At 49.1% G+C, this 26804-nt stretch overlaps 1 protein-coding gene across 1 annotated transcript in view; it reads left to right on the top strand.

The window, feature by feature from the left end:
• LOC116833583 (scavenger receptor cysteine-rich type 1 protein M130-like) overlaps positions 1–26598 on the top strand; it is a gene marked incomplete at its 5' end in the record, with an annotated part of 38320 nt that extends 11722 nt beyond the window's left edge. The window contains 8 exon segments of the mRNA XM_075061433.1: positions 194–508; positions 1041–1103; positions 1188–1502; positions 2243–2377; positions 19916–20050; positions 23619–23714; positions 25356–25439; positions 26543–26598. Coding sequence (XP_074917534.1) covers positions 194–508; positions 1041–1103; positions 1188–1502; positions 2243–2377; positions 19916–20050; positions 23619–23714; positions 25356–25439; positions 26543–26598 — 1199 coding nt within the window.
• Positions 26599–26804: the final 206 nt, after the last annotated feature.

Raw genomic sequence — 26804 nt, 5'->3', positions numbered from 1 at the left:
TCCAGAGATGCCCACTGTATTTCTAGGGGGCCTGTGATGTATAAAAGAGTCTCTCATTCTTGGAGTGGTTCTCTAGCAGTTCCTTTAGATTGGTGCACATGATCTTTAGCAATCGCTGGGATTTCACTCTTCACACCCTTGTTCATTTCAGAATCAGATTATTTAAATCCCCTTTTTGTGCATTTCCTTCTAGAATTCACAGATCTGAGGCTGGTGAGCGACCGTGACTGTGCTGGGCGGCTGGAGGTTTTCTACAATGGGACGTGGGGCAGTGTTTGCTCCAATCAGATTTCTGGAGACACCCCAACAATTGTCTGCAAACAGCTGAACTGTGGGGATGGAGGGCAGATTGAAAGAGACTTTGAATATGGAGCAGGTTCTGGTCCCACGTGGCTGGACCACGTAACATGCAGTGAGAAGCACAGCTCCCTCTGGCAGTGCCCATCAGAGCCCTGGGATGCAAAGTCATGTGATAAAGGAGCAAAAGAGACCCATATTTCTTGCACTGGTAATTCTGAAACTACCTGCATGCACGTGTGCAAACACACATATACGTGATATGTTTAATTAATTGAATGGTTAGGATAGAATTTGTTGTTGTTCACATCTCAGTGTAGGCAGATGTAAATTCTCAACACAAGATACAAACGTATTTTCATGATGTTTTATAAGTGTAAACATTTGTCTGATTTACAACAAACATGGAAGTTAATCAATAAATTATAGAATGTGCTAAGGTAGTGTGAGAGCGAAGAAAAGCCTCTCGCTAGAGACCATCATTAGGCAGCTCTGTGGTTATTAATCCTTTTGGGATGAACAATCAGAGATGTGCCCAAGGTGTGCAGTTTTGGTCAAGACTGGAATCCCCCACAAGTCTGGGTGTATGTTGACCTGGAGCAAATTAGTTAGGTATTAAATGACTGAGAGTTCACATTTCTGTTCATACAGTCCTGAAATTATGGGTTTAAACTACAGATAAATTCTACTCCCACGTCACACACACAACCCAGTGCATTCAACTCAGCTTTTTCTCTCCATAGGGAAAAAAGCAAAACCAACTCAGACCCCGTTTACCAAGTGCCCAAATTCTTCAAGCTGCACAGGTATCTCTGCTTCTCACTGTCTCACTCTTGGTCCCTAAGGACTTTCCCAGTTACCCCAGTAACATAAGGTTTCTGCATTTCCAGACCAGGAGAAGTTACGTGTCGTGGGAGGAGAGGACAGATGCTCGGGGAGAGTGGAGGTTTGGTACCGTGGCTCCTGGGGAACAGTTTGTGATGACTCCTGGGACATAGCAGATGCTAACGTTGTGTGTAAATTACTGGGCTGTGGATCTGCTGTATCTGCCCCGGCTGAGGCTGCATTTGGCGAGGGGACTGGTCCCATCTGGGTGGAGAAATTGAATTGCCGAGGGACAGAGTCATCTCTCTGGGACTGTCCTGCTAAACCCTGGGGTGAGAGCAACTGTGGTCATAAGGAAGATGCTGCTGTGAATTGTTCAGGTGAGTGACAGGAAATGTTTCTGCTACATGCTGTAGTTTTCAGGGAGGAGGATGGATCAGCCCAGCCCCCATTCCCTTGGTCCCAGACCAGGCCCTCCCATCTCCTGTGTGCAGGAACATCATGGATGCTGTGGGGTGGGACCTTTGTGGGGTCAGATTGGCTGAGGCATCAGCCCACATAGCCCTTGCATCCCTGTGCTGCTCTGATGGAGCTTGTGGAGGTGACAGCTGGAGACAACCAGGGACTCTCAGTGGTGAGGTTCCCCCCAAGAATTAACACATCACCTTCCCATCGTCCAGGCTCCAGCTCTCCTCCCCTTCCCTTTGCAGTTCTGACAGAGAGGACAGATTCTCCAAATACCCCAGTTAAAGCATCCTCTTCCTCCCATCAAGGGTTAAATTTCCCTGGTGCTGGGTCACAGGGGATGAGCTGCAAGCTGCAGCCTGAGGGAAGGAGCTCCTTTCCATGGCCTGTGAAATCCGAGGGCGAATGACACCTGGGTGGGAGCTGCAGGCGCTGCTGATCCAGAGGATGCCTGTCTGCTAGCTCCAGCAGACAGAGCAGGGCCCATGATTTAAACAGCAGCCTGTGAGCTGCCCCCATGGCACATAGATTGTCCCAGTCCATTACCCTGCTGTCCTGGGCCGTGCAATGAGTGACTGGAGAGCTCCCTGTTCCTCCCCTCCCCACACAACTCTCATAGGATAATCTCTCGTATTGCATGTTTATTTCCATCCAGCTCCCCCGCGCCGCCCTCAGACGGACAGTGGGAGAGTCGTGCCCGTGATCATCTGCATTATCCTGGGGGCCCTGCTCTGCCTGGTCTTAATCATCCTGGGGGCGCAGGTGCGAAATGCCAAGGCACAGCGCAGAGGTGGGTCCTGATTGGTGTCACTAAAGAGAGAAGTGAACCGTTCAACTACAGGCTGACGGTGCCGAATCGAACTGTGGAAGTGTGCTTTGCCGTTTAAAGGGCGCAGGTGAATCTCTGTATGGGAACTAGACTTAGGGGAAAAGCGCATCCCCAACAGGTTTATATCCAACCAGTGCTGTAACCTCACATAATATTTTGTGAAGGGAAAGGTGAAAAGATTCAGTCAGGCATGACCTCTAAGGTTCAATGCCTGGCGAGGCTGAATTTGCACACGCCAGAAGCAGGGCTACAGAGACCCAGCACAGGGCGTCAAGGATTAGAGAGCCTTGAGGGAGGAATTTGAGGCTGAAAACCAACAAGTAATGTTTGCGCCTTGCATGGGAGAAGTGCAGTGTTAAGCATGTTAGGTAGGAATCTTTTCCTAAGCTGATTTGCATGCTTTTCTTCCTGGGCTAAGTTATCTTTGATTGTCTGCATAATAAAGACTGTTTTCAACAGCAAATAATTCATTTTTGAGAAGAAATAACTTGTATTGACACATCACACAAACATTTGGAACTAAAAGGGCAGAGGGATGGGGGGAGGAAGTGTACAGTCCCAGGTTTGAATGTCCTGTCTGAAGTGCTGTGCAATGACTGCTGCACCTTCAGATGCCTATACTCATGGTAGATGGGGGTTGAGTGCAGAGGGTAAGAGTCGTAAGTTCAGGCTGGTTGTGAATGTATCAGGTGTTGAGGCAGCTGGTGGTGGTAAGACGCTGGATAGCTGGGTAGGGGGTTGAGCTGATTTGGGGCCAAGGGAAAGACTGGGGAGAGGGAGGGCGGGCGTCGGTAGTGCTCGGCCTTGCATGCTACAAGCGCCTGGATTAAAAGTCCACCGTGACAGGAAGCTTTTAGCTGCTTTTGCTTTTTCTGGCACTGGCCGTTTTTCTGGCAAGATCCTGCTTTCTCTTTCCCATCAGTCCTGCCTTTAAGATTCCTCTGTGACAGAAGTGATCCATAACTGCTTGCAGCATGTTTTGCCTTTTTTCTGCTTCTTCTCGGAGGTTTTGGAAGTCTTTAGGACTGTTGATAACAGGGGCAGACTGAGATCTCAAGGTTGCTTGTGAATGCAAAAAAAGCCACTAACAGAGGCGCATTTTTATATCGGACAGTTTCCGACCACAGATGAAGGGAATTTACGTCTCACATAGTATAATTTTCCCATACCCAAAGAGAGGCACATAACCACAGGAGCCCCGAAATGGTAAGTAAGGGTGATAGCCTTCAGAATGTACTGTCCTCCGGGTTTCTGTGTGCTGGGGAAAGCAAAGAGCTGCAGGAGGCACCCGTACCTGAACACTCTCCCAAGTTTTCCACGGAGTTGATCCTGGAGATATTCTTGCTGCTGCGAGTCATCTGGAAGAGCAGGAGGATCTTCTACAGCAATGCGATTCTGCCCTGCCCCTATGCAGCTTGCCTGTGGTCTTGCATGAGGTCCCCCACCCTTGAGGCACGTGACGCAGACATGTTAGGCTGACTGGACAAGGACCACAGCGGTTCTTCCAATGAACTTGCAAAAGCGACATTGCTCATGCTCTGGCTAACGTTTGAAGAGATTACAAGGCCGATTACCGACGTGATAAGACCCACATCGCATGCGCTATTTCCACATCTAGAGCAGCATGCATGCAGCCTAACTCCCTCTCTCCCCAAAAATTTCCATCCTGAAATAAAAGCCGTCTAGCCGGAACCCGCTCCTCTGTTTGTCTCCACCAAACCAGCTGCTGTTGACTCGCTACCTCTCCGCTTGAGAAGAGCTCTGCTGCATGCCTCCGGGATCCGGTATCTCCCCCCACCCCAGTACCCCACTCTCGGTTCCTCCTCCTCTCCCTTTCCTCCCCCCCACTCTGAGTGTTGTCCATCGTGGTCGTTGATTGGCGTGGGTCACCCAAGTATCAGCGTCCAGCTCTTTGTAAAAAGGCAGATCATGGGGGCCAGCGCTGGAAGCAGCGGTTTCCCTCGCGGGCTTTTGCAAAGCACTCGCAGCTCCCTCACTTTAACCTGCACTGCAGTGTTCCTGTCATGGATCCTTTCCAGCATGCCCTTGATATCTACCCATAGTATTGTAATTCCTATGGCTGACGCAGCTGTGACTGCACAGCTTCCTCCCCGAAACACGATGAGGTCCAGCACTGGCCATTGCTCCATGCTGGGGCTCGTTTGGCATTGGAGGCATGGTCACTGGAAAGATTCACGTGATTGCACTCCACCACCTGGCTGAGCAAACAGGAGAGGATTTTTAAAATTCTTGGGCATTTAAAGGGCGGCACCTGAGGCAGGGCAGTAGAGTTCGAAACTGATGAGCAGAGTGCTGAACAGGCATTCTGGGATACTCCGATACCTCTGGAGGCCAAAACACCACTTTTGGTGGCCACACTGGCGGAGCGTGCTGCATCACGCAGCCTGCAGTCGTTATTCCCCAGGCTCGAGTGGAGTACACCAGCGTGTAGCCAGGAGATACAGCACTGTATGCCTTGCAATGTGGGACAGTGAGTGAGTTACAGCCTGTAAAGCCACCACCGTGCTGCAACTCTCCATGTAGCCAAGCCTTAGAAAGCTTCAGCTCCACCCAGAGGTATTGGAGATATTGCAAGATTTCCGTAACCCTTGGGTGTCTACGGCTTCAGTTTGGTGCCTCTAGCCCTGTCATACTTCAAATAGCAAAAAGGATGAAATTCTTCACATCTACTATTTTTATCCCCTCTTCCAGCCTTCAAAAGTGATGGAGGAGGCCTTCTGCATGTGCTGCTCCCTGGGTGTGATAAGGCCATTAACCAATCCTTTATATTGTGATGATCCTTGATGGCCCATCTGATTTTGAAAGTCCTTGGGCATGGGGAGGGAGGAAGATGATTCCCATGCCTGAGCCACAAGTTCAGAGACAACATTTTTCAAACTTTAAAGCAAAATTTAATATATTTTCTTGTAGCATGGAGCAGAGACATTACAAGTGAGATTAATGCCTGCAGCAACGAACCACCATTTCATATAGTCTCAACACAAAACACATTCAAAGATGATATCTAGTTTGAGCAAAGCTAACAAGCAGGTGACCTGGCCTGCTCTCCAGCTATGAGATTTCAGTTCTTAGCTAAAGCCTGCAGCCTGGGCAAGAGCTGGCGTCTGACCTGCCAATGTCACATCTTTCTGGTCTTTATCTAGTACAGTCTGTAGGTACTGCTGGTGGCCTCCAAGATGCCACTGTTTTTCTAAGGTGCCTGTGGTGTCTAAGGTGTCTCTGATTCTTGGAGCGATTCTACCTGACACTGTCTCTGCAGAACGATGCACAGAATCATTAGCGATTGCTGGATTTCGCTCTTCACACCCCAGTTCATTTTAGATCAGGTGATTTAAATCCCCCTTTGTGCATTTCCTTCGTAAGTTCACAGATCTGAGGCTGGTGAGCGACAGTGAGTGTGCTGGACGGCTGGAGGTTTTCTACAATGGGACGTGGGGAAGTGTTTGCTCCAATCAGATGTCTGGAGTCACCCCAGCAATTGTCTGCAAACAGCTGAACTGTGGAAATGGAGGCAGATTGCAAGAGACTTTGAATATGGAGCAGGTTTTGTCCCACGTGGCTGGACCACGTTGCATGCAGTGAGCAGCACAGCTCCCTTCTGGCAGTGCCCATCAGACCAATGAATCCAAAGTCATGTGATAACCGAGCAGAAGAGACCATATTTCTTGCTGGTAATTCTGAAACTACCTGCATGTGTATGTGCAAACACATATAAGTGATGTGTTTAATTAATTGAAGGGTTAGGACAGAACATTCTTGTTGTTCACATCTCAGTGTAGGCAGATTTAAATTCTCAGCACAAGATACAAACATGTTTCATGATCTTTTATAGGTATAAGCATTTGTCTGATTAACAGTAAATATGCAAGTTAATCAATTAATTATAAAAGAGACCGTGTTACATAGTGCACTAAGGTAGTGTGAGAGCTGAAGAAACCTCTCCCTAGAGACTGTCATTAGGCAGCTCTGTGGTTATTAATCCTTTTGGGATGACAATCAGAGATGGGCCCAACTGTGCAGTTTGGTCGAGACTGGAATCCCCCACAGTGGTGCATGTCGCCTGTGTGTCTGAGTAACAGCTCAATAGCGAATTATTAGGTATTAAATGACAGAGTTCACATTTGTGTTCATACAGTGCTGAAATTATGAGTTTAAATACAGAAAATTCTACTCCCACGTCACACACAAGCCAGGCATTCACCTCTTTTTTTCTCCATAGGAAAAAAGCAAAACCAACTCAAAACCCGTTCACCGAGTGTCCGAACTCTACGAGCTGCACAGGTATCTCTGCTTCTTATGTCTCACTCTTGGTCCTAAGGACTTTCCCAGCATCCCAGTAACATGTGAGGTTTCTGCATTTCCAGACCAGGAGAAGTTACGCGTCGTGGGAGGAGAGGACAGATGCTCGGGAGAGTGGAGGTTTGGTACCGAGGTTCCTGGGGAACAGTTTGTGATGACTCCTGGGACATGGCAGATGCTAACGTTGTGTGTAAATTACTGGGCTGTGGATTTGCTGTATCTGCCCCGGGGAGGCTGCATTTGGCAGGGGACTGGTCCCATCTGGGTGGAGCTGTTGAACTGCAGAGGGAGGAGTCATCTCTCTGGGACTGTCCTGCCAAGCTCTGGGGTGAGATAACTGCGACCATAAGGAAGATGCTGCTGTGAATTGCTCAGGTGAGTGACAGAGATGTTTCTGCTACATGCTGTAATTTCAGAGAGGAGGAGATCAGACCACTTGGTCCCAGACCAGGCCTCCATCTCCTGTGTGCAGAGCATCATGGATGCTGTGGGTGAGCACTGGAGTCAGATTGCTCAGGCATCAGCCCATAGCCTCTTGCATCCATCACAGGCTCCAGTGTCTGTTTGTTACTAGTGTTCTCATTGCTGCACAGAGCACAAGGGACTTGGTCTTAAATCACTAATAAACAGACCCTGTGCTGCTCTGATGAAGCCTGTGGAGGTGACAGCGAGACAACCAGAGACTCTCAGAGTGTGGTTCCCCCCGGAACAAACACGTCACCTCCCCTCGTCCAGGCTCCAACTCCCCCCTTTCCCTCTGCAGGTCTGACAGAGAGGACAGATTCTCCAAATACCCAGGTAAACCATCCCCTCCTCCCATCAGGGTTAAATTTCCCTGGTCTGGGTCAGAGCGGATGAGCTGCAAGCTGCAGCCTGAGGAAGGAGCTCCTTTCCATGGTCTGTGACACTGAGGGCGAAGACACCTGGGTGGGAGCTGCAGGCCCTGCTGAGCAGGATGATTCCTGTCTGTTGCTCCAGCTGACCGGGGCAGGGCCCAGATTTTAACAGCAGCTGTGAGCTGCCGCCATGACATATAGATTGTCCCAGTCCATTACCCTGCTGTTTGGGCTGTGCAATAAGTGACTGGGAAGCTCCCTGCTCCCCTCTCCCCCCCCGACTCTCACAGAATAATCTCTCCTATTGCATGTTCATTTCCATCCATCCCCACGCCGCCCTCCAACTGACAGTGGGAGAGTCACGGTGCCCGTGATCATCTGCATTATCCTGGGGCCCTGCTCTGCCTGGTCTTAATCATCCGGGCGCAGGTCCAAAGTGCCAGGGCACAGCGCAGAGGTGAGCCCTGATTGGTGTTACTGTGTGAAATGCCCTTATAATAGCAGGGGGACTGCGATTCAGAGTGAGGGGTGATAAGGGCTGAGTGGGTGGCCGAGAGTGCCTGTTAACTTCTCTCTCATTTAATATTTCATTAACTGTCTGGCAGTGAACAGCCCAGCCATGAAATCTGAGATGATACTAGCTAGAATGTCACAGTTTCAGGGAAGCTGCATCTGTATGTAGGGTCCCCTTACTAACATTAAGTGGGGGTGTTTTGGTGGCTAGCTCCCAGTACTAAAGAATGGGAGAGGCCAATGCTCCAGGTCAGCCTGATTGACAGGGCAGGCAGGCTAATCAGGGAGCAGAGAGGCCAGGATGGGCCCTGACGTCCATGTGAGCTGGAACTGCCTAGTTAGACAGAGTGGGGCTGAGCTAAGGAGAAAGCAGAGCCCAAGCTGAGCTGGGACAGAGCTGTGCCAGATCCAGAGGTAGGGGGGCTCCAGGCACCAGTGCAACAAGCAGCTGCCTGGGGCAGCCAACAGAAAGGGGCGCACATCCGGCTCTTCGGTGGAAGTCTCTCACTCCCACTGGAGCGAAGACCTGCTTCCGAATTGCCGCTGAAGAATGAAGCCGATCATGGCTTTTTTTTTTCCGTGCTTGGAGCGGCAAAAATGCTGGAGCCAGCCCTGTCCAGAGGGGCCAGAAAAGCAGCCCAGAGAGAGCAGACCCTGTGCTGGGAGCAGAGCTGCAGCCCCAAAGCCAGAGGCACAGCCCAAAAAGACTGGCTTGCCCTGGGAGGAGAGAGTAGCAACCAGAGCCAGAGGGGCCAGTGAAGCAGCCCAGGAGCTGGAGGAAGAGCAGTAGCTGCAGCTGTCTGAGGTAGAGTGGAGCTGGAGCTGAGACAGTGGCGGAGTTGGGGCTGCAGCAGTTTGGAGGTAGTGCAGTGAGTGCTGGGGAGCGAGGGGGATCGACAGGGCGGAGGCGACAATGGGAAGAGGTCTGGTCACTTAGAGCCTGAGAGCATGTGGCAACCACAGAGCAAGTGTCCACCCGCAGATCCCTGCAGCACAGCCAGGGCCTGAGAAGGACCTGGGAGCTACAAGGAACAGACTGGGAACTGCCCTGATTTCCAGAGACACTGTTTGTGATGTTCCCTGCCACAGAGCGAGTGATGTTTTCCTTTACCTTTCCCATTTTTCCTTATTCCTTTTTAATTAATTGCTGATTAAATAATTGTATTTGCTTAAAACTGTATCTAATGATCAGTAGGTCGGGGAAGCATCCAGTGCAGAGAGAGCACCCGAGTGGGGACACCCTAGCCCCTGACCTAGGTGACCACAGCAAGTTGGAGGTCAACCCCCAGGAATCCTGGACCTAGACTTGTTGGGTTACAGGAACTCTGCAGACAGGAGAGTCCTCAGGCAGGGAGCCTCTGTAAAGGAATGGGAGCGAGGACTCAGATCTTTCCCTACCCACTTCATCAGGGTAGTGCAGAAGTCAGGAAAGTTCCCCACGATAGGGGACCATTCCCTGCTTACATGTATCCCCACAGTGATCCACTCCAGGAGTGCCCATCAGGCCTGAAGCCTCCAGCCATCACCTGTCTCTGGGCAGGATCCATCTGTTCCACCTCCTTCTGAGCAGGGGGTTTTAAGGCTGCACAGCCCCTGCCTTCCACTGTGATACCCCAGCAAACCAGTCTGCCCAAGGCCAGTCTCATGCTGTGCGTTCCTCCAAGGGCTATGAGCAGTGTATTGCCAGCAGTTACAAGTCACCACCCAGCTCTCTCAGCAGCATCACAGAAAAAATAAAAATTCCTCACACTTACTGAACTGTACAGAATCACCTGTCTTCGTCATGGGCAGCCCGCAGACCAACTCCCTCAACCATTCAGTTTGGGATCCCCGTGGACAGAAGGTCCTGTTCTTTTGCTGAATCAAAATGAAGACTCTGAGTATGTTTAAACTCAGCCTTTCTATCAGAAATCTTTCTTTGTCTCTTGGTCTCTGGGAACCCAGTTTATACTAGTCTGTGTAAATGACCCAAAGGCTCTTACCTTTCTGGAGTTTATAATCTTGGTGTCGCTTAATCATCCCTGACTGTTTTAGTCCTGGAGGAGCTGTGGTAACCCTCCCACGTGCAGCAGAACACAATACATAAACCATTCACAGATTTAATGCAGTGGTTCCATACTGCATGGGTTGCAGAATCTGCCACGGGGAGGGTTCTGAATATCATTGAGAGAGACAACATGGAGAGGACCTAGAGAGATTGTAATTATTGACAGGGGAAAAAGTATATAAAAATAGAGCTGTGGTAAATAGTTGTTATCAGAGTACCCAATAGAAAGTAACATCTTAGGAAGGAGAAATGGGAGAAAGGAACATTATACTGTATAATAACCATAGGTGGCACTTATCAAGGATTTATATCTATAACACACTGTACAAACATTAGCTACCAGCTCTATGGAAAGAAAGTAGAGAACGGATTGCCATCAACATACACGTAACATTTACACTTGTAGTAAGACAATGACTATAATCAGATCTCATGTCAGGGCTTCAGCCAGTCACCTGCAGGGGTCAGGGAAATATTCTGGGAAGCCCTTATATTTGTTGTTTGGTTTTTGCCCTCTCTGTGGAGCATAGACATTAGCTAGAGATGAGATGTGACACTGGATGGCTGGACAGTCCTCTGAGGGGTACAGAGAAACCTCTTTCTAAGTGTCTTGCTGGTGTTTTTTTTCACATGCTCATCAAACCATGTCATATTGGGGTCAGAAGGAATTTCCCCACGCAGACTGGGAAAAAGGGACTGGGGGATTTCCATCTTCCTCTGAAGCATGGAGCATGGATCACCTGCCAGGATTATCTAGGCATTTCTCTTAGCCAGTTCCCTGCCATTGCAGGGCCTTCCATGTGTGGTACCTTATTCCTCCTGCTTCTGCCTTGGTCCACAGACTTATCGGAGGACGAAATGCTATTATAGCTAGCTGTAATTGGTTCAAACATGGGAGTATCTGGGTAAATGCAGTGGCCTGTGTTATACAGGAGGTCAACTAGATTTTTAATGCCCTCTGGCCTTAAGTCTATGAAAAAAAGTTCACAATTTTAAGATGGGTGTAAACACCAGTGTAGGGAAGAATTATTAAGCTCAAGGTGCAGTTTGACATGAGATTTACGCCTGCCCCCGGTTGTGGAACGATGTCCTGTCACTCTGACTCGTTTAAATATCCAGCCTGGAATGAGCAGTGGGATTGTGCTGTAGGGTTCAGGCTGCACATGGCCCAGGGGGAGGGCTGATGATCCCATAGTGTTTCCATCTCTGGTTTCAGACCCTGTGCAAACCCTGCTTTTGTTTTCAGGTTCCAGAAGACCCTTGGATCCGTTCTCTGAGGCGTGTACGAAGAGATTGATTATAACTGAGAAGAGAAGCAGGAGATGTTCAGTCGCTCAGGTCTGTGTGTCTCGCTCTATCTAATGCCCTTTCCATCTGAGTCCCTGACCAGCGTTAAATCACTGCAGCTTCAGCCCTGTCAGCTTGTCATTGGAGCTGGGCACGTGTCTTCATTACAAAATGATTTGGGGAAAAATGCAGATTTAGAGACACTGAAACATTTCACAAATTCTTGTCAATTTCACCCACTTTTCCAAACACACACAAAATTTCATCTCATTTCAATATTTCTAAAGACTTTTTAAAATTTGAATTAATTTTCATTAGAAATTTCCTTTATTTTATCTATAAATATTTTTAAAAAGAAAATGTCCAAAAGAACATCAAAAGGTTTCATCAAATGAAACTTTTTTTTTTACTTTGCATTTGCCAGAAATTTCAAAAAGCCATTTTTGTCAGTCCAAACATTTTATTTAGTTAGTTAGGTTATCACTGTATGATGCCTCTGCAATAGCAGGGACAGCGAGGTGTCAGGGTGAGGGCCATATGGGCTGGGTGGGGTGGCCGAGGGTGCCTAACTCCTCTCTTATTTAATATTTTGTTAGTGGAAGCAGTCAGCAATGAAATCTGGAGAATGATACTAGCTGGGATCTTTACAGTTTCAGAAAAGCTACATCTGTATCCCCCACCCCCCCCCCATTCGTGATCCACTCCAGAAGTGCCTACTCGGCTCCAGCCATCACCTGTCTCTAGGGATGACATCTGTCCACCTCTTCTGAGCGGGGGGTTTTTATGCTGCACAACCCCTGCCTTCCACTGTGATACCCCCGCAAACCGTCTGCCCACAGGCCAGCCTTGCTGTGCGTTCCCCAAGGGCTATGGCAGTGTATTGCCGCAGTACAAGTCACCACCCCCAGCTCTTCTTCGAATGACTAGGAGGGAAAGTATCACACAGGACATAAACAAAAAATTCCTCACACTTCGACACGACCAGTAATCACCCGTCTTTCATGGGCAGCCTGGCACGCAACATCCCTCCACCTATTCATTTTGGGATCCCGTGGAAGAGGTCCTGTTCTTTGCTAATCAAAATGAGCTCTGAGTTGTTATTAAACCTCAGCCTTTCAATCAAAATCTTTCTTTGTCTCATGGTCTCTGGACTCCGTTTTAATCAGTCGTGTAACACCCAAGCTCTTACCTTTCTGCGAGTTGTTATCAATCTTGCGTGGACTTGCCTTAAACAACCCCTCACACCCCTGCACACACACACAAGTCTCTCTCTCTCTCTTTCTCTGTTTTTTCTAATCCTGGAGACGCTGGTCAGGGCCAGCTCTAGGTTTTTTTGTCTCCCCCCGCATCCCTGCCGCTCCAGACCTGGACTCTCCCCCTGACCCACACCCCCCTGCCATCCCAGCTCTGGGCTCTCCCCGCCACCTGCACCCCCTGCCAACAGCCCTGATCTCTTCCACAACACACGTGTTGCTGCCCCAGGTCTGGCTTCTCCCTCCCACTGCACCCTGCCGGCCCCAGCCCTTGGCCTTTCGCCCCGCACCACCTGCACCCTTTCTTCCGCTTGCAGCCTGGTGTCATGGTAACTCGCTCCCGCTCCAAATACGGTGGGTCATTCATCAAAGGCATTTTGGAGTGCACAGAACACAGACAGGTTTGGTTACCGTATGGTTATAGAGCTGCAGTAAGTGGAACAATTTTCAGCTTGTGTGATTGGAGGATATCTGGACCTATGCATATTTGATTTGGAGAAACTGAATAGTAACACAGCTGCAAATTGAGCATGAGCACTCGTGAATTTTGAGGTGGTTCAAATGTGGAAGAGGTGCTAGATTTCACTTTCTGAATATATGTGACAGACGCCAGGGCAGTGAGGTACAGGAGTCTGGGTCTATTGGTATCCAGGAGTGGCGGAGTGAAGCCACCACTTCTAAAGGGACCCCCCCAGCCTAAGGGGGAGGATCCACAGGTCTGGACCACCAAGTAATCTGTGGACAGCTAATTGAAAAACAGGATTGGGGAGTGAAGTAATATGGCTAAACGAAGGGAAAGCCTGTTGGGGCACCAAGCAGAGAACCCCAGTCAACGCACTGCTCTCGAAGCATCAAAGGAGCACAGGAGTCTTGGTAGAGGGGAATATACTGGTCACTTGAATGAGAGTTTTCTGTTCCCTGGGTGACCAGAGCAGGGTGCACGAGATTTAATCAGGAACCTGCTAGAACAATTAAGGCAGACAGCTGATTTAGATCACTGCAGGCCAATCAAGGCAGGCAGGCTAATCAGAGCACCTGGGTTTAAAAAGAGTCATTCCAGTTCAGGCAGGGAGGAGCCAGAGGAGAGGAAGTGCGTGTGAGAAGCTGGGAGCAAGAGGCCACAAGAAGCTGAGAGTGAGAGGTTGTGTTGCTGGGGACTAAGGAGTACAGCGTTATCAGACACCAGGAGGACATTGTCCTGTGGTGAAGATAAAAAGGTGTTTGGAGGAGGCCAATGGGAAGTAGCCCAGGGAGCTTTAGCTGTTGTGCAGCTGTTACAAGAGACCTATAGACATCTGCAATCCACAGGGCCCTGGGCTGGGAACCCGGCAGTAGAGGCCGGGCCGGGATTCCCCTCAAACCTCCAAGTCCTGATCAGACACAGGAGGAGAGTTGATCCAGACTCGTGGGGAAGATCCTTGAGTGAGCAATCTGCCAATTAACGCAGGACCACCAAGGTTAGAGGAGGAAACTTTGTCACAATTAGCTAAATCTGGAAGGAAAGTCAATTTCTGCTTTCATGGCTCAGAAGTGGAATCCTCCTTATGTGCTGGGTAAATGTTGCCCGGTTCCGAGCCTCCCTCCTTTTACTTTTATTTTAACTTCTAGTGGAATCCACATATCTGCCTTGCTAGGCTCTATCTCCCTTCATAGGCTTGCTTTAGACCATCAGACCAGGATGATGAGGTGTGGACAAGCTTTCTTCCAGGCAACTAGCAGAAGCTTACTAGATCGCAAGGCCCTGGTTCTCTTGGGAGACTTTAATCACCCTTGATATCCTGATAGAGCAATACAGCGGGTGCATCAGCAATCCAGAGTTTCTGGAAAATGTAGGGACAATTCCTTGGTGCAAGTGCTGGGAAACCAACTAGGGCAGAGCTCTTCAAGACCTGCTGCTCCCAAACCGGAAGAAAATTAGTAGGGAAGCAAAAGGGTGGATGGGAACCTGGGAGGCAGTGACCATGGGATTGGTCAATGTTCAGGATCCTGGACACAAGGAAGAAAGTAGAGCAGCAGAATATGGACCCTGGACTTTTCAGAAAAGCAGACTTGACTCCTCAGGGTACTGATTGGGGCAGGATGCTCTAGGAGATAATGAGGGGGAAGGCGTCCAGGAGAGCTGAATTTATTTAAAGAATCTTATTGAGGTTCGCTGGAAAACATCCCGATGTGTTAGAAAAGATAGTAAATTTATGGCAGGTGCCAGCTTTGGTTAACAGTGAAATCCTTGTAATCTTACACAAAAAGAAGCTTACAAGAAGGTGGAAAGATTTGGACAAATGACAGGGATAGTATAAAATTTTGCGTCAGGCCATTGCAGGAACAAATCAGGAGGTGGCGGGCCCCAATCACATTGAGTTGCAGCTAGCAAGAGATGTTAAGAGTACAAGAAGGTTTCTTCAGGTATGCTAGCACAAGAAGAAAGGTCAAGGAAAGTGGGCCTTTACTGAATGAGCGGAGGGCCACCTAGTGACAGAGGATGTGGAAAAGCTAATGTACTCAATGCTCTTTATTGGCCTTCTGTCTTCGCACACAAGGTCAGCTCCCAGACTTGCTGCACTGGCAGCACGTATGGGTTGAGAAGATGACCAGCCCTTCTGTGGCGAGAGAAGTTGGGTTCGGGTATTTAGAAACTGGTACGAGGCACAAGTCATGCGGGACCGGATGCACTGCATCGAGAGTTGTAAGGAGTTTGGTGGATGTGAACTGCAGAGCCATGAGCATTATCTTTTGAAACTCATGGTGAACAGGGGAGATCCGGATGACTGGAAAAAGCTTACTGTCAGTGCCCATCTTTAAAAGGGAAGAACGAGGTCTGGGGAATTACAGGCCAGTCAGCCTCACCTCAGGTCCCTGGAAAAATCATGGACAGGTCCTCAGGGAATCAATTCTGAAGCACTTAGAGGGAGGAAAGTGATTAGGAAAGTCAGCTGGATTCACAAGGTTTTAAGTGCTGACTACCATTAATTGCCTTCTATGAGGATTATACTGGGTCTGAGGAATGAGGGGAAGCAGTGGTTCCTTAACTTTAGCAAAGCTTTTGATACGGTCTCCCACAGTATCTTGCACCAAGTTAAATAATCATGGGTGATGAATGGACTATAAGGTGTCGTAGACAGCTGGCTAGATCGTCAGGCTCCAACGGGGGTATGATCAATGACTCCATCAAGGCAAAGTGCCCCCAGGTAGTCCTGGTGGGCCAGTTTTTTGTTCAATATCTAATTAATGATCTGAAGGTGGCGTTGGATGCATTCTCAGCAAGTTTGCAGATGACACTAAAGCAGGGAGGAGTTGTAGATATACTGGAGACTAGAATAGGATACAGAGGGACTAGACAAATTAGACGGATGGACCAAAGAAACCTGATGAGATTCAACAAGAATTAAGTGCAGAGTCTGCACTTAGGAACGGAAGAATCCCTTCTTGTTACAGCTAAGGACCGAATGGCTAGGAAGCATGTTTCTGCAGAAAGGCTAGGATGTTACAGTCGGATTGAGAGCTGGATATGAGGCTACAGTGTGCCCTTGTGCCAGGAGGCTAATGGCATTTTGGCTTGTATGAGTTAGGCCATTCGAGCAGCAGATCAGGGTAATGTGTTATTCCCCTCTATTTCGACTTTCGGTGAGGGCCTCAATCTGGCTACGTGTGTCAGTTATGCACCCCACACCTACAAGAGGATGTGAAATGGAAGAGTCCAAGCGCAGGGCAACAAAAATGATTAGGAGCTGGAGCAATGACTTATGAGAGAGGGCTGAGGGAACTGGGCTTGTTCGTCTGAGAAGAGAGAATGAGGGGGGTTTGTAGTTGCTTAAACTACTCTGAAGGGAGTTCCAAGAGGAATAGATCTGGACTGTTCTCAGTTGGTACCTGATGACAGAACAGGAGTAATGGTCTGAAGTTACAGTGGGGGAGCGGTTTAGATTGATTTTAGGAAAAATTTTTCACTCAGAGAGTGGTGAAGCATGTGAATGTGTTACCTAGGGAGGTGGTGGAATTCTATTCCTTAGAGATGTTTAAAGGTAGGCCTTTGACAAAAGCCCTGGCTGGGTATATGATTTATGGAATTTCGTCCTGCTTTTGGCAGGGGGTTGGACTAGATGACCCTGCCTGAAGGTCCCTCTCCACCCTTCATATTCTATTATTCTATGATTCAGATAGAGAGGTGCACTATCATAAGTCTCAAGCCCATTTCCTTCTTTGCGGGACTTGCCAAGGTGAGGTCACACCAAGTATCCCTAATTCAGTTCGGGATGTCCTCTGAAAGGAGAATCGGGCCAGAGCTTTTCGTCCTCTGGTGGCCACTTTAGTTCCCCCATCACAGTGCACATCGCACTCTAGGCAGTCAGCTCTTCCATTCACAGCAAGCTGATCAGCATGAAGTTTTAGCTACCATACATCCCCCTCCCTTTCTGGTTGTAGGATCCAGGAGAAAAAGAAATGCTGGAAAGTAGGTTCTTTTCTGTGCCTGATGGGGCTGGGCTTCTATAAGGGGGAGCTTGGGCTGCTTAGGCACCAGGAAAGCAAAGCCACCTGCTTGGGCAGCCCATTTGCAGGAGCGGCACTGGCAGGGATCAGCTGAGAGCTGAGAACCAACAGGGGCTCTGGGGCTTGTGTTCCTTGGTCTCCCTGCCTATAGGAGTCAGCTGGAGCAGAGAGAACTACATTTCCCAGCATTCCCTTTGGCACTCCAACTGGAAAGGAAGAGAGGGACCTCATTGCGGCAGCTGCTGTGAGTGCTGTAAATGGCAGGGACCATATTTTAACATTTCAAAAAACAGGCATTCCGGGGGGAGGGAGCCCCACCCTGCACCATCCGACTCCCTCTGACTGCCCCCCACAGAACCCCACCATCCACAACCCCTACTCCGGTTATATTCTCTCCCTGTCACCCCCTCGGGCCCCACCCCCTATTCCTAAGCGCCGCTCTCTTATCCCAATTCCCCCCTAGGACCCACTTCCCTCCTGTCCCTGACAACCCCTGCCCCATGCTAGTCAATTGCTGCTGTTCCTGACTGCCCTCGTGAACCTCCGCCCCATCAACCCCCCTTCTTCTGTTGTTGATCTGACCCCCTGAACCCCCTCACTTCTCCAACCCAAGGGGGGAGCCTAAGGCTGGAGCGCAGTGGGTGCAGGGGAGGCACTGGTGGAGAGGAAAGGGGAAGCCCAGTGCTGGAGTGGCAGGGGGTGTGTGGGAGGGGAGCCCAGGGGCCTGGGATTGGGGGGCAGCCAATTTTTGTTTTTGCTTTGGGCCCGCAAAAAGTAGAATTTGGCCCTTCGGGTGCTAACCAATGGAACACAGCTCGACAGGGCGCTGTATGTTTCTTCAGCTCCCAGGCTGGATCCTGCCGCTGGCCGCCCCTGAAATGGGCTGACCTAGCAGCTGCTTGCTTGCTGGTGCCTAGGAGCCTCCTGCCGGGGGTATGCAGTATCTTACCACAAGGATGGATCTGAAATATCCGAGAGAGACATCATGGAGAAGGACCAGAGAGATTGAATATTGTAGGAAAAATATTTTAAAATAGAGCTCTGGTAAATAGTTTGTAGAGAGTATCATAGAAAAGACATTAGGAGGAGAAATGGAAAGAGCATTATACTGTATATTAAACTATGCACTTTAGGATTATACTATATTACACACTACACAACATTAGCTACCAGTCCTATGGAAGAAGAGGAGAAGGATGCCATCAACATACAGAACATTCACACTTTTCAGTAAGACAATGCTATATCAGATCTCATGCTTCAGGGCTTCACGTCACCTGCAGGGGTCAGGGAAGAATTCTGGGAAGCCCTTATATTTGTTTTGGTTTGTCCTCCTCTGAGCATCAGACATTAGCTAAGATGGAATGTGACACTGGATGGGTGGACCGTCCTCTGAGGTGCAGAGAAAAACTCTTTCTAAGATTCTGCTGTTTTTTTTCCACATGCTCAGGGTCAAACATTGTCAATATGGGGTCAGGAAGGAATTTTCCCCAGGCAGATGGCAAAAGGGACGCTTGGGGATTTTCATTTTCCTCTGAAACTGGAGCATGGATCACTGCCAGGATTATCTAGGCATTTACCTTCCAGTTCTGCCATTGCAGGGCTTGGGCATTGTGGTACCTTTATCCTCCTGTTTCTGCCTGTGGCATACAAGCTTATTCTGCTGAGGACTGATGCTTTAGTCTAAGTGCATTTGGGTCAACACTGGGGATCTGGTGGATGCAGTGGCTGTGTACAGAGAGGCAGGATAGTGTTCTAATGGTCCTGTCTGGCCTTAAGTCTATGAAAAAAAGGATCACATTTTCATGAGTGTAACACCAGCGTAGGGGAAGAATTTTTAACTGCTCCAAGGGAAATAGCCCAGGATAATGGATGAGATTTAAAAGGAACATTTAAGATGATGTGAGGAAGCTTCCTGACACGAACTAGCCCTGGAACCATCATCAAAGGCTGTTGTGGAAGAACGTCCCTTCCCTGGCTTCTTTAATCCTAGCAGCTGGGAATGGTGCTGTAGGGTTCAGGCTCGCTGGGCCCAGGGGGGGAGGCTGATGATCCCATAGTGTTTCCCACTCTGGTTTCAGTGACCTGTGCAACATTGCCCTTTGTTTTCAGGCTCCAGAAGACCCTTGGATCCTTCTCTGAGGCTGTGTAGAGGAGATTGATTATAACTGATGAGGAGGAAGCAGGAGATGTTCAGTCGCTCAGGTCTGTGTGTCTCACTTTAACAAAAGAATGCAGTATTTTAGCGCCTTAGAAACTAATAATTAATTTGGCATAGCTTTCGTGGGCTAAAACAGTTCATCAGATGCAATAATTGTTATTAGTCCCAAGGGCCACAGTATCCTCGTTCTTTTTCTTGTACAGACTAAACACTTACCACTCTGAAACTGTCACTTCTTAACAGGGAGCGCTGTCTAATGACCTTTCCTCTGAGGCCTGGCCTAAGTTAAATCACTTGCAGCGCAGCCTGTCAGTCTCGTTGGGCACTGGACCAGTCTTCTTACAAAATGTTTGGTTGAAAAATGCTGGTTCAGAACACAACCTTTCAAATTCCTGTCAATTTCACCCAATTGTTATCTCTCTCTTCCATGATTTAAACAGCAGCCTGTGAGCTGCCCCCATGGCACATAGATTGTCCCAGTCCATTACCCTGCTGTCCTGGGCTGTGCAATGAGTGACTGGAGAGCTCCCTGTTCCTCCCCTCCCCACACAACTCTCATAGGATAATCTCTCGTATTGCATGTTTATTTCCATCCAGCTCCCCCGCGCCGCCCTCAGACGGACAGTGGGAGAGTCGTGCCCGTGATCATCTGCATTATCCTGGGGGCCCTGCTCTGCCTGGTCTTAATCATCCTGGGGGCGCAGGTGCGAAATGCCAAGGCACAGCGCAGAGGTGGGTCCTGATTGGTGTCACTATGTGAAATGCCCCTGTAATAGCAGGGGGACTGCAGGATGTCAGAGTGAGGGGTGATACAGGGCTGCGTGGGGTGGCCAAGAGTGCCTGTTAACTCCTCTCTCATTTAATATTTCATTAACTGTCTGGCAGTAGAACAGCCCAGCCATAAAATCTGGAGATGATGCTAGCTAGGGAGTGTCACAGTTTCAGAGAAGCTGCATCTGTATGTTGGGGTCCCCTTACTAACATTAAGTGGGGGTGTTTTGGTGGGCTAGCTCCCAGTACTAAAAGAATGGGGAGAGGCCAGTGCTCCAGGTCAGCCTGATTGACACGGCAGGCAGGCTAATCAGGGAACCAGGAGGCCAGGGTGGGCCCTGTCCTCCCTGTGAGCTGGAACTGCCTGGGTCAGACAGAGTGAGGCTGAGCTAAGGAGAAGGCAAGAGCCCAGGCTGATCTGGGGAGCAGAGCTGTGCCAGATCCAGAGGTAGGGCGGCTCCAGGCACCAGCACAGCAAGCAGCTGCCTGAAGCAGCCAACAGAAAGGGGTGGCACGTCTGGCTCTTCGGTGGAAGTCTCTCACTCCCTCTCGGAGCGAAGACCTGCCTCCGAATTGCCGCTGAAGAATGAAGCCGATCATGGCTTTTTTTTACCCGCTGCTTGGAGCAGCAAAAATGCTGGAGCCAACCCTGTCCAGAGGGGCCAGAAAAGCAGCCCAGAGAGAGCAGACCCTGTGCTGGGAGTAGAGCTGCAGCCCCAGAGCCAGAGGCACAGCCCAGAAAGAGCAGGCTTGCCCTGGGAGGAGAGCAGTAGCAACCAGAGCCAGAGGGGCCAGTGAAGCATCCCAGGGATTTGGAGGAAGAGCAGTAGCTGCAGCCATCTGAGGTAGAGTGGAGCTGGAGCTGAGACAGTGGCAGAGCTGGGGCTGCAGCAGTTCGGAGGTGGGTGCAGTGAGCAGCTGGGGAGAGCAAGGGGGATCGACAGGGCGAGGGCGACAATGGGAAGAAGGGTCTGGCCACTTAGAGTCTGAGAGCATGTGGCCACCACCAGAGCAAGTGTCCGACTCGCAGCATCCCTGGAGCACAACCAGGGCCTGAGAAGGAGGCCTGGGAGCTACAAGGAACAGATTGGGAACTGCCCTGACATTCCAGAGACACTGTTTGTGATGTTCCCTGCTACAGAGCAGGGTGATGTTTTTCTTTAACTTTCTCATTTTTCCTTATTCCTTTTTAAATTAATTGCTGATTAAATAAATTGTATTTGCTTTAAACCGTATGTAATGATCAGTAGGTTGGGAAGCATCCAGTGCAGAGAGAGCACCTCGGAGTAGGGTCACCCTAGCCCCTGACCTAGGTGACCACAGCAAGGTTGGTGGTCAACCCCCCAGGAATCCTGGGCCCAGCCTTGTTGGGGTTATGAGGACTCTGCAGACATGAGAGTCCTCAAGGGCAGGGAGGCCTCTGAGTAAAGGAAATTGGAGCGAGGACTCAGGTCTTTCCCCTAGCCCACTTCATCAGGGTAGTGCAGAAATCAGGAAAGTTCCCCACGATAGGGGGACCATTCCCCTGCTTACATGTATCCCCACAGTGATCCACTCCAGGAGTGCCCAGTCAGGCCTGAAGCCTCCAGCCATCACCTGTCTCTGGGCAGGATCCATCTGTTCCACCTCCTTCTGACCAGGGGGTTTTAAGGCTGAAAAGCTCCCTGCCTTCCACTGTGATACCCCCAGCAAACCAGTCTGCCTACAGGCCAGCCTCCATGCTGTGCGTTCTCCTCAAAGGCTATGAGCAGTGTATTGCCAGCAGTTACAAGTCACCACCCAGTTCTCTCTTAGCAGCATCACAGAGAAAACAATAAAAATTCCTCCACACTTACTGAAAGTACCAGAAATCACCTGTCTTCATCATGGGCAGCCTGGCAGACCAACATCCCTCCAACCATTCAGTTCTGGGATCCCCGTGGACAGAAGGTCCTGTTCTTTTGCTGAATCAAGATGAAGACTCTGAGTATGTTTAAACTCAGCCTTTCATATCAGAAATCTTTCTTTGTCTCTTGGTCTCTGGGAACTCAGTTTATACTAGTCTGTGTAAATGACCCCAAAGGCTGTTACCTTTCTGGAGTTGTTTATAATCTTGGTGGTTCGCCTTAATCATCCCTGACTGTTTTTAGTTCCTGGAGGAGCTGTGGTAACCCTCCCACATGCAGCAGAACACAGCACATAAACCATTCACAGATTTAATGCAGTGGTTCCATACTGCATGGGGTTGCAGAATCTGCCACAGGGAGGGGTTCTGAATATCATTGAGGAGAGACATCATGGAGAGGGACCTAGAGAGATTGTAATTATTGACAGGGGGGAAAAGTATATAAAAATAGAGCTGTGGTAAATAGTTGTTATCAGAGCTACCCAATAGAAAGTACAGTCTTAGGAAGGAGAAATGCGGGAAAGGAACATTATACTGTATAATAACCATAGGTGGCACTTATCAAGGATTTTATATCTATAACACACTGTACAAACATTAGCTACCAGCTCTATGGAAAGAAAGTAGAGAACGGGATTGCCATCAACATACACGTAACATTCACTACTTTGCAGGAAGACAATGACTATAATCAGATCTCATGCTTCAGGGCTTCAGCCAGTCACCTGCAGGGGTCAGGGAAGAATTCTGGGAAGCCCTTATATTTGTTGTTTGGTTTTTGCCCTCCTGTGGAGCATCAGACATTAGCTAGAGATGGAGATGTGACACTGGATGGACTGGACCAGTCCTCTGAGGTGGTACAGAGAAACCTCTTTCTAAGATGTCTTGCTGGTGTGTCTTTTCCACATGCTCAGCATCAAACCAACTGCCAGATTGGAGTCAAGAAAGAATTTTCCCCAGATCAGACTGGGAAAAAGAGACATTTGGGGATTTTCATCTTTCTCTGAACCATAGCGCATGGATCGCCTGCCAGAATCATCTAGGCATTTTTCACTTAGGCAGTTCCCTGCCATTGCAGGGGCCTAGATCATTGGTGGTACCTTATTCCCTCCTGCTTTCTGCCTGTGGCATACAATAGCTTATTCTCCGGAGGATTGAAATGCTTTAGTCTAGCTGCAACTTTGGGTTCAATCATGGGGGTATCTGGGTGAAATGTAGTGGCCTGTGCAATACAGGAGGTCAGACTAGATCTTCTAATGGTCCCGTCTGGCCTTAAAGTCTATGAAAAAAATATATTACAATTTTCAGATGGGTGTAAACACCAGTGTAGGGGAAAAATTATTTTAACTGCTCCAAAGGGGAATAGCCCGGAATAATGGGATGAGATTAAAAAGGGAACATTTAAGCTAAATGTGAGGAAGCTTCCTGAAAGCGAACTAGCTCTGGGAACCATCATCAAAGGGCTATTGTGGAGAGGGACGTCCCCGTCACCTGGATCATTTCAATCCAGCCTGGACAGAGCAATGGGAATGGGCTGTAGGGTTCAGGCTCGCACAGGGCCCAGGGGGAGGGGCTGGATGATCCCATCGTATTTCCCATCTCTGGTTTCAATGACCCTGTGCAAACCCTGCCCTTTGTTTTCAGGCTCCAGAAGACCCTTGGATCCCTTCTCTGAGGCTGTGTATGAGGAGATTGATTATAACCTGATGAGAGAGAAGCAGGAGATGTTCAGTCGCTCAGGTCTGCGTATCTCACTCTTAACAAAAAGAATGCAGAGTACTTTTAGCGCCTTAGAAACTAATAAATTTATTTGGGCATAAGCTTTCGTGGGCTAAAACCCACTTCATCAGATGCCCAAATACATTTGTTAGTCCCTAAGGTGCCACAAGTACTCCTGTTCTTTTTGCTGATACAGACTAACACAGCTACCACTCTGAAAACTGTCACTCTTAACAGGGAGCAGCTGTCTAATGACCTTTCCCTCTGAGGCCCTGGCCTAGAGTTAAATCACTGCAGCGTCAGCCCTGTCAGCTTCTCGTTGGCACTGGACACAAGTCTTCATTACAAAATGTTTGGTGAAAAATGCGGGTTCAGACACACCAAAACCTTTCACAAATTCCTGTCAATTTCACCCAATTGTTCCAAATACGCACAGAACAATTCATTTCATTTCAACATTTTCTAAAAAAAACATGTTTTTTTTTTCAATTTGATAGTATTTTTCCATTAGAAATTTCCTGTAATTTTATCTATAAAAACAAACAAACAAAAATTAACTAATGTCCAAAAGAACACCAGATGGTTTCACTGAACATTAAACTATTTATCTTACTTTTCAATTTGGCAAAAATTACAAAAAAAAAAGTCATTTTTGTCTCAACTCAAAACAATGTTGTTGGGTTGGGTTGGTTTTGTTTTTTCCGTCCCCATCCCCAATGGCTGAGAACCAAACCATCTATTGTTTGTTTGTTTGTTTGTTTTTTGCCAAGCTTTAGCTGTGGGAGCTGGGTCTGTGGTGAAACTGCAGTTACTCATATAGACGGAGGGAGATGGGCTTCCTTCCCACCATACACTGAGTGTCCCTGTTCTAGGGACAGTTAATGTCACTCTGCCTGTCCTGCAGCCTTGGAGTGTAACCAGTGAGGGGTCAGGAAAACGACTGTCTAGGGCCAGGCTAAACTATCGTTTGAAAATTTTCTGGAGCTTTCGAGCAGGGATGGTTTGTGCCCCCCTCCCACCACAGCCACCGGTTTCCTGGGTCAGCTCCCTGCTGCCCCCAGAGTAGAGAGATCAGCCCAGGAGAGCTTCATGACTTTGAGTCACGGCCCTTTTATCCTTTGTGCCATTTTGTCTCAATGTCCGATGGAACATCCTGCCCAAGGGCTGTGCTGTGATGGGGCTCTGGGAACATGCTCAGGGCATTCCCCAGCACCACCTTCAAGATGGTTACAGTGAATCACAGACTCTGCTCTGGGCATGTCTTGGCCTAATCTGGAAACACCATGGAGACCTGATCGAATGATTCATGTGGGAGGTGGGGATTTACCCTTAAGAAGGAGGAATCCCCTCTGTGGCTGAGGAGGCCAGGACCATTGTGGAACTTCCTGGACCAGCAGCCAGAGACTTGCCCTTCACTCACCCCAGTATATTTCTGGTCAGATTGTAGCATCCCCTCAGTCACATTTACGACAATAAAATGGAGATGTCTCTTGGGGAGTCTGTGTCAGCTTCTCACCACTCAAGAGTCACTGTGATCCAGCATCTTTTTTGGAAGAAGGAGTAGATTGAGACCAGAAATCCTGTTCCATGCCTCAAATGTGTTCCCAGTCCCACAGTCCTGCTGTTCTCATTGTGATGAATTTCTGGTTCTCATCTCTCCAGTCTCCTATTCAGATGACTCAGTGGCGAAGCTGCAGTATTACACCGGGGACAGCGAGGGGGAAAATGATCCTGGATCAGAACAAGGTAACAGGGGATGGGCAGACTCAGTCTGAGAGACCCAAATCTGGGCAGAGAACAGAATTTCTGTGACACTTTCTGCAATCGTAGCTATTTGCCCTCGCACGGTTCCCATTTTACACAATCGGGTGTAATCCCAGTGAACAGAATTTCTGCCAGAATCTCAGGATGGGAACATGTGACCATCTCCTGAGCCCACACCCCTGGGAGTGGCTGCCAGTGACCTCCCCAGGAGGAGCTGGAGGAGATGGGTCAGTCTCTTTGGGTGGAAGGCGTCAGTGTCCAGCAGGGCTCCTCTCTCATCCCTGAGAGAGAGGGGGGGAAGATTGTCCTATGTTATAATCACAGACGGGCTCAACCCAAATCACTGATCCGAACCCACCAGAATTTTAGGGGAAGGGGATTTGCTGATTCTGACTCTAACTCTGGATCTCATTTTTGGGGCTAACACTTGTCACTATAACAGGCTAAAGCAAAACCCTGGCTCTGAACTTCCTGTCCTGGGCCCATCTCTAATTGTAAACGAGGCGGCATTTCTATCCCAGCTGCTCTCAAGAGAGTCCATGAATTTGGGCCCTTTGGGAGTTTAGCCTGTGGCTGGGGGAGGAGACTCTGAGCAGATGAGCCAGTTCTGCTGAGAAGCTGGAGCACTGCCAAGCTGAGCCCTGGACTGCCTGAGAGGCTAGTGGAGAGCAGGAGCTCACAAAGGATCAGAACAGTGATCTCAAAGCAGGAGCTTTAATTCCTGTAGAGGGGAGGTTCCCCCTCCCCAGGGTAACAGGAAAATTCAAACCTGTCTGCAGAGATCAGCTGGATTCATAAGCGCTCTGGCGGCCAGGTGCCTGTGTCCAACCTGTATCTCAGCACAAACCGAATCCTGCCTCCACTGAAACCATACAGAGCGCTGCTGTATTCTGCAGGGAGACAGGATGGCCCTAGTTATTCTGCACACCGTTTTACTGTAGTTCATTTCGACTTGTGCCCTCACCATGGAGCCCCCTATCACTTCCCTCTCATGCCATGATACACAGCTCTAGTTATAAGGCGGCACCTGCACTGAAAAGAGAGTCGCTGGTGCCAGGGCTGAGTGTGTTGTTTGCTTTTCAGAGGAGTCCTCCCACAGGGGTCTCGCCGGGATTACGATACTATGGAGGAGCCTGCTTGAACGACGCCCTCAGACTCCACAACGGGCCCGAGGTGAGCAGTGAATGCTGCTGCCTGGAAGCGGCATCCACGAATGAAAAACTAACTGTATCCCAGTGGGACAAATGGTTTGTTAAGAAAACCACAAAGTTCACCCACAAGTAAGTCATGTTACTAACGTTGGGGGCCGACCAGGCAATACACGAGCCGTGAGGCCCAGGGAGGAAC

The sequence above is a fragment of the Chelonoidis abingdonii genome, unplaced genomic scaffold (genome assembly GCF_003597395.2).
Source record: "Chelonoidis abingdonii isolate Lonesome George unplaced genomic scaffold, CheloAbing_2.0 scaffold0733, whole genome shotgun sequence".
NCBI classification, from domain to species: Eukaryota; Metazoa; Chordata; order Testudines; family Testudinidae; genus Chelonoidis; species Chelonoidis abingdonii.
Note: the sequence above shows the minus strand (reverse complement) of the source record. Positions and strands in the feature narration are given on the sequence as shown.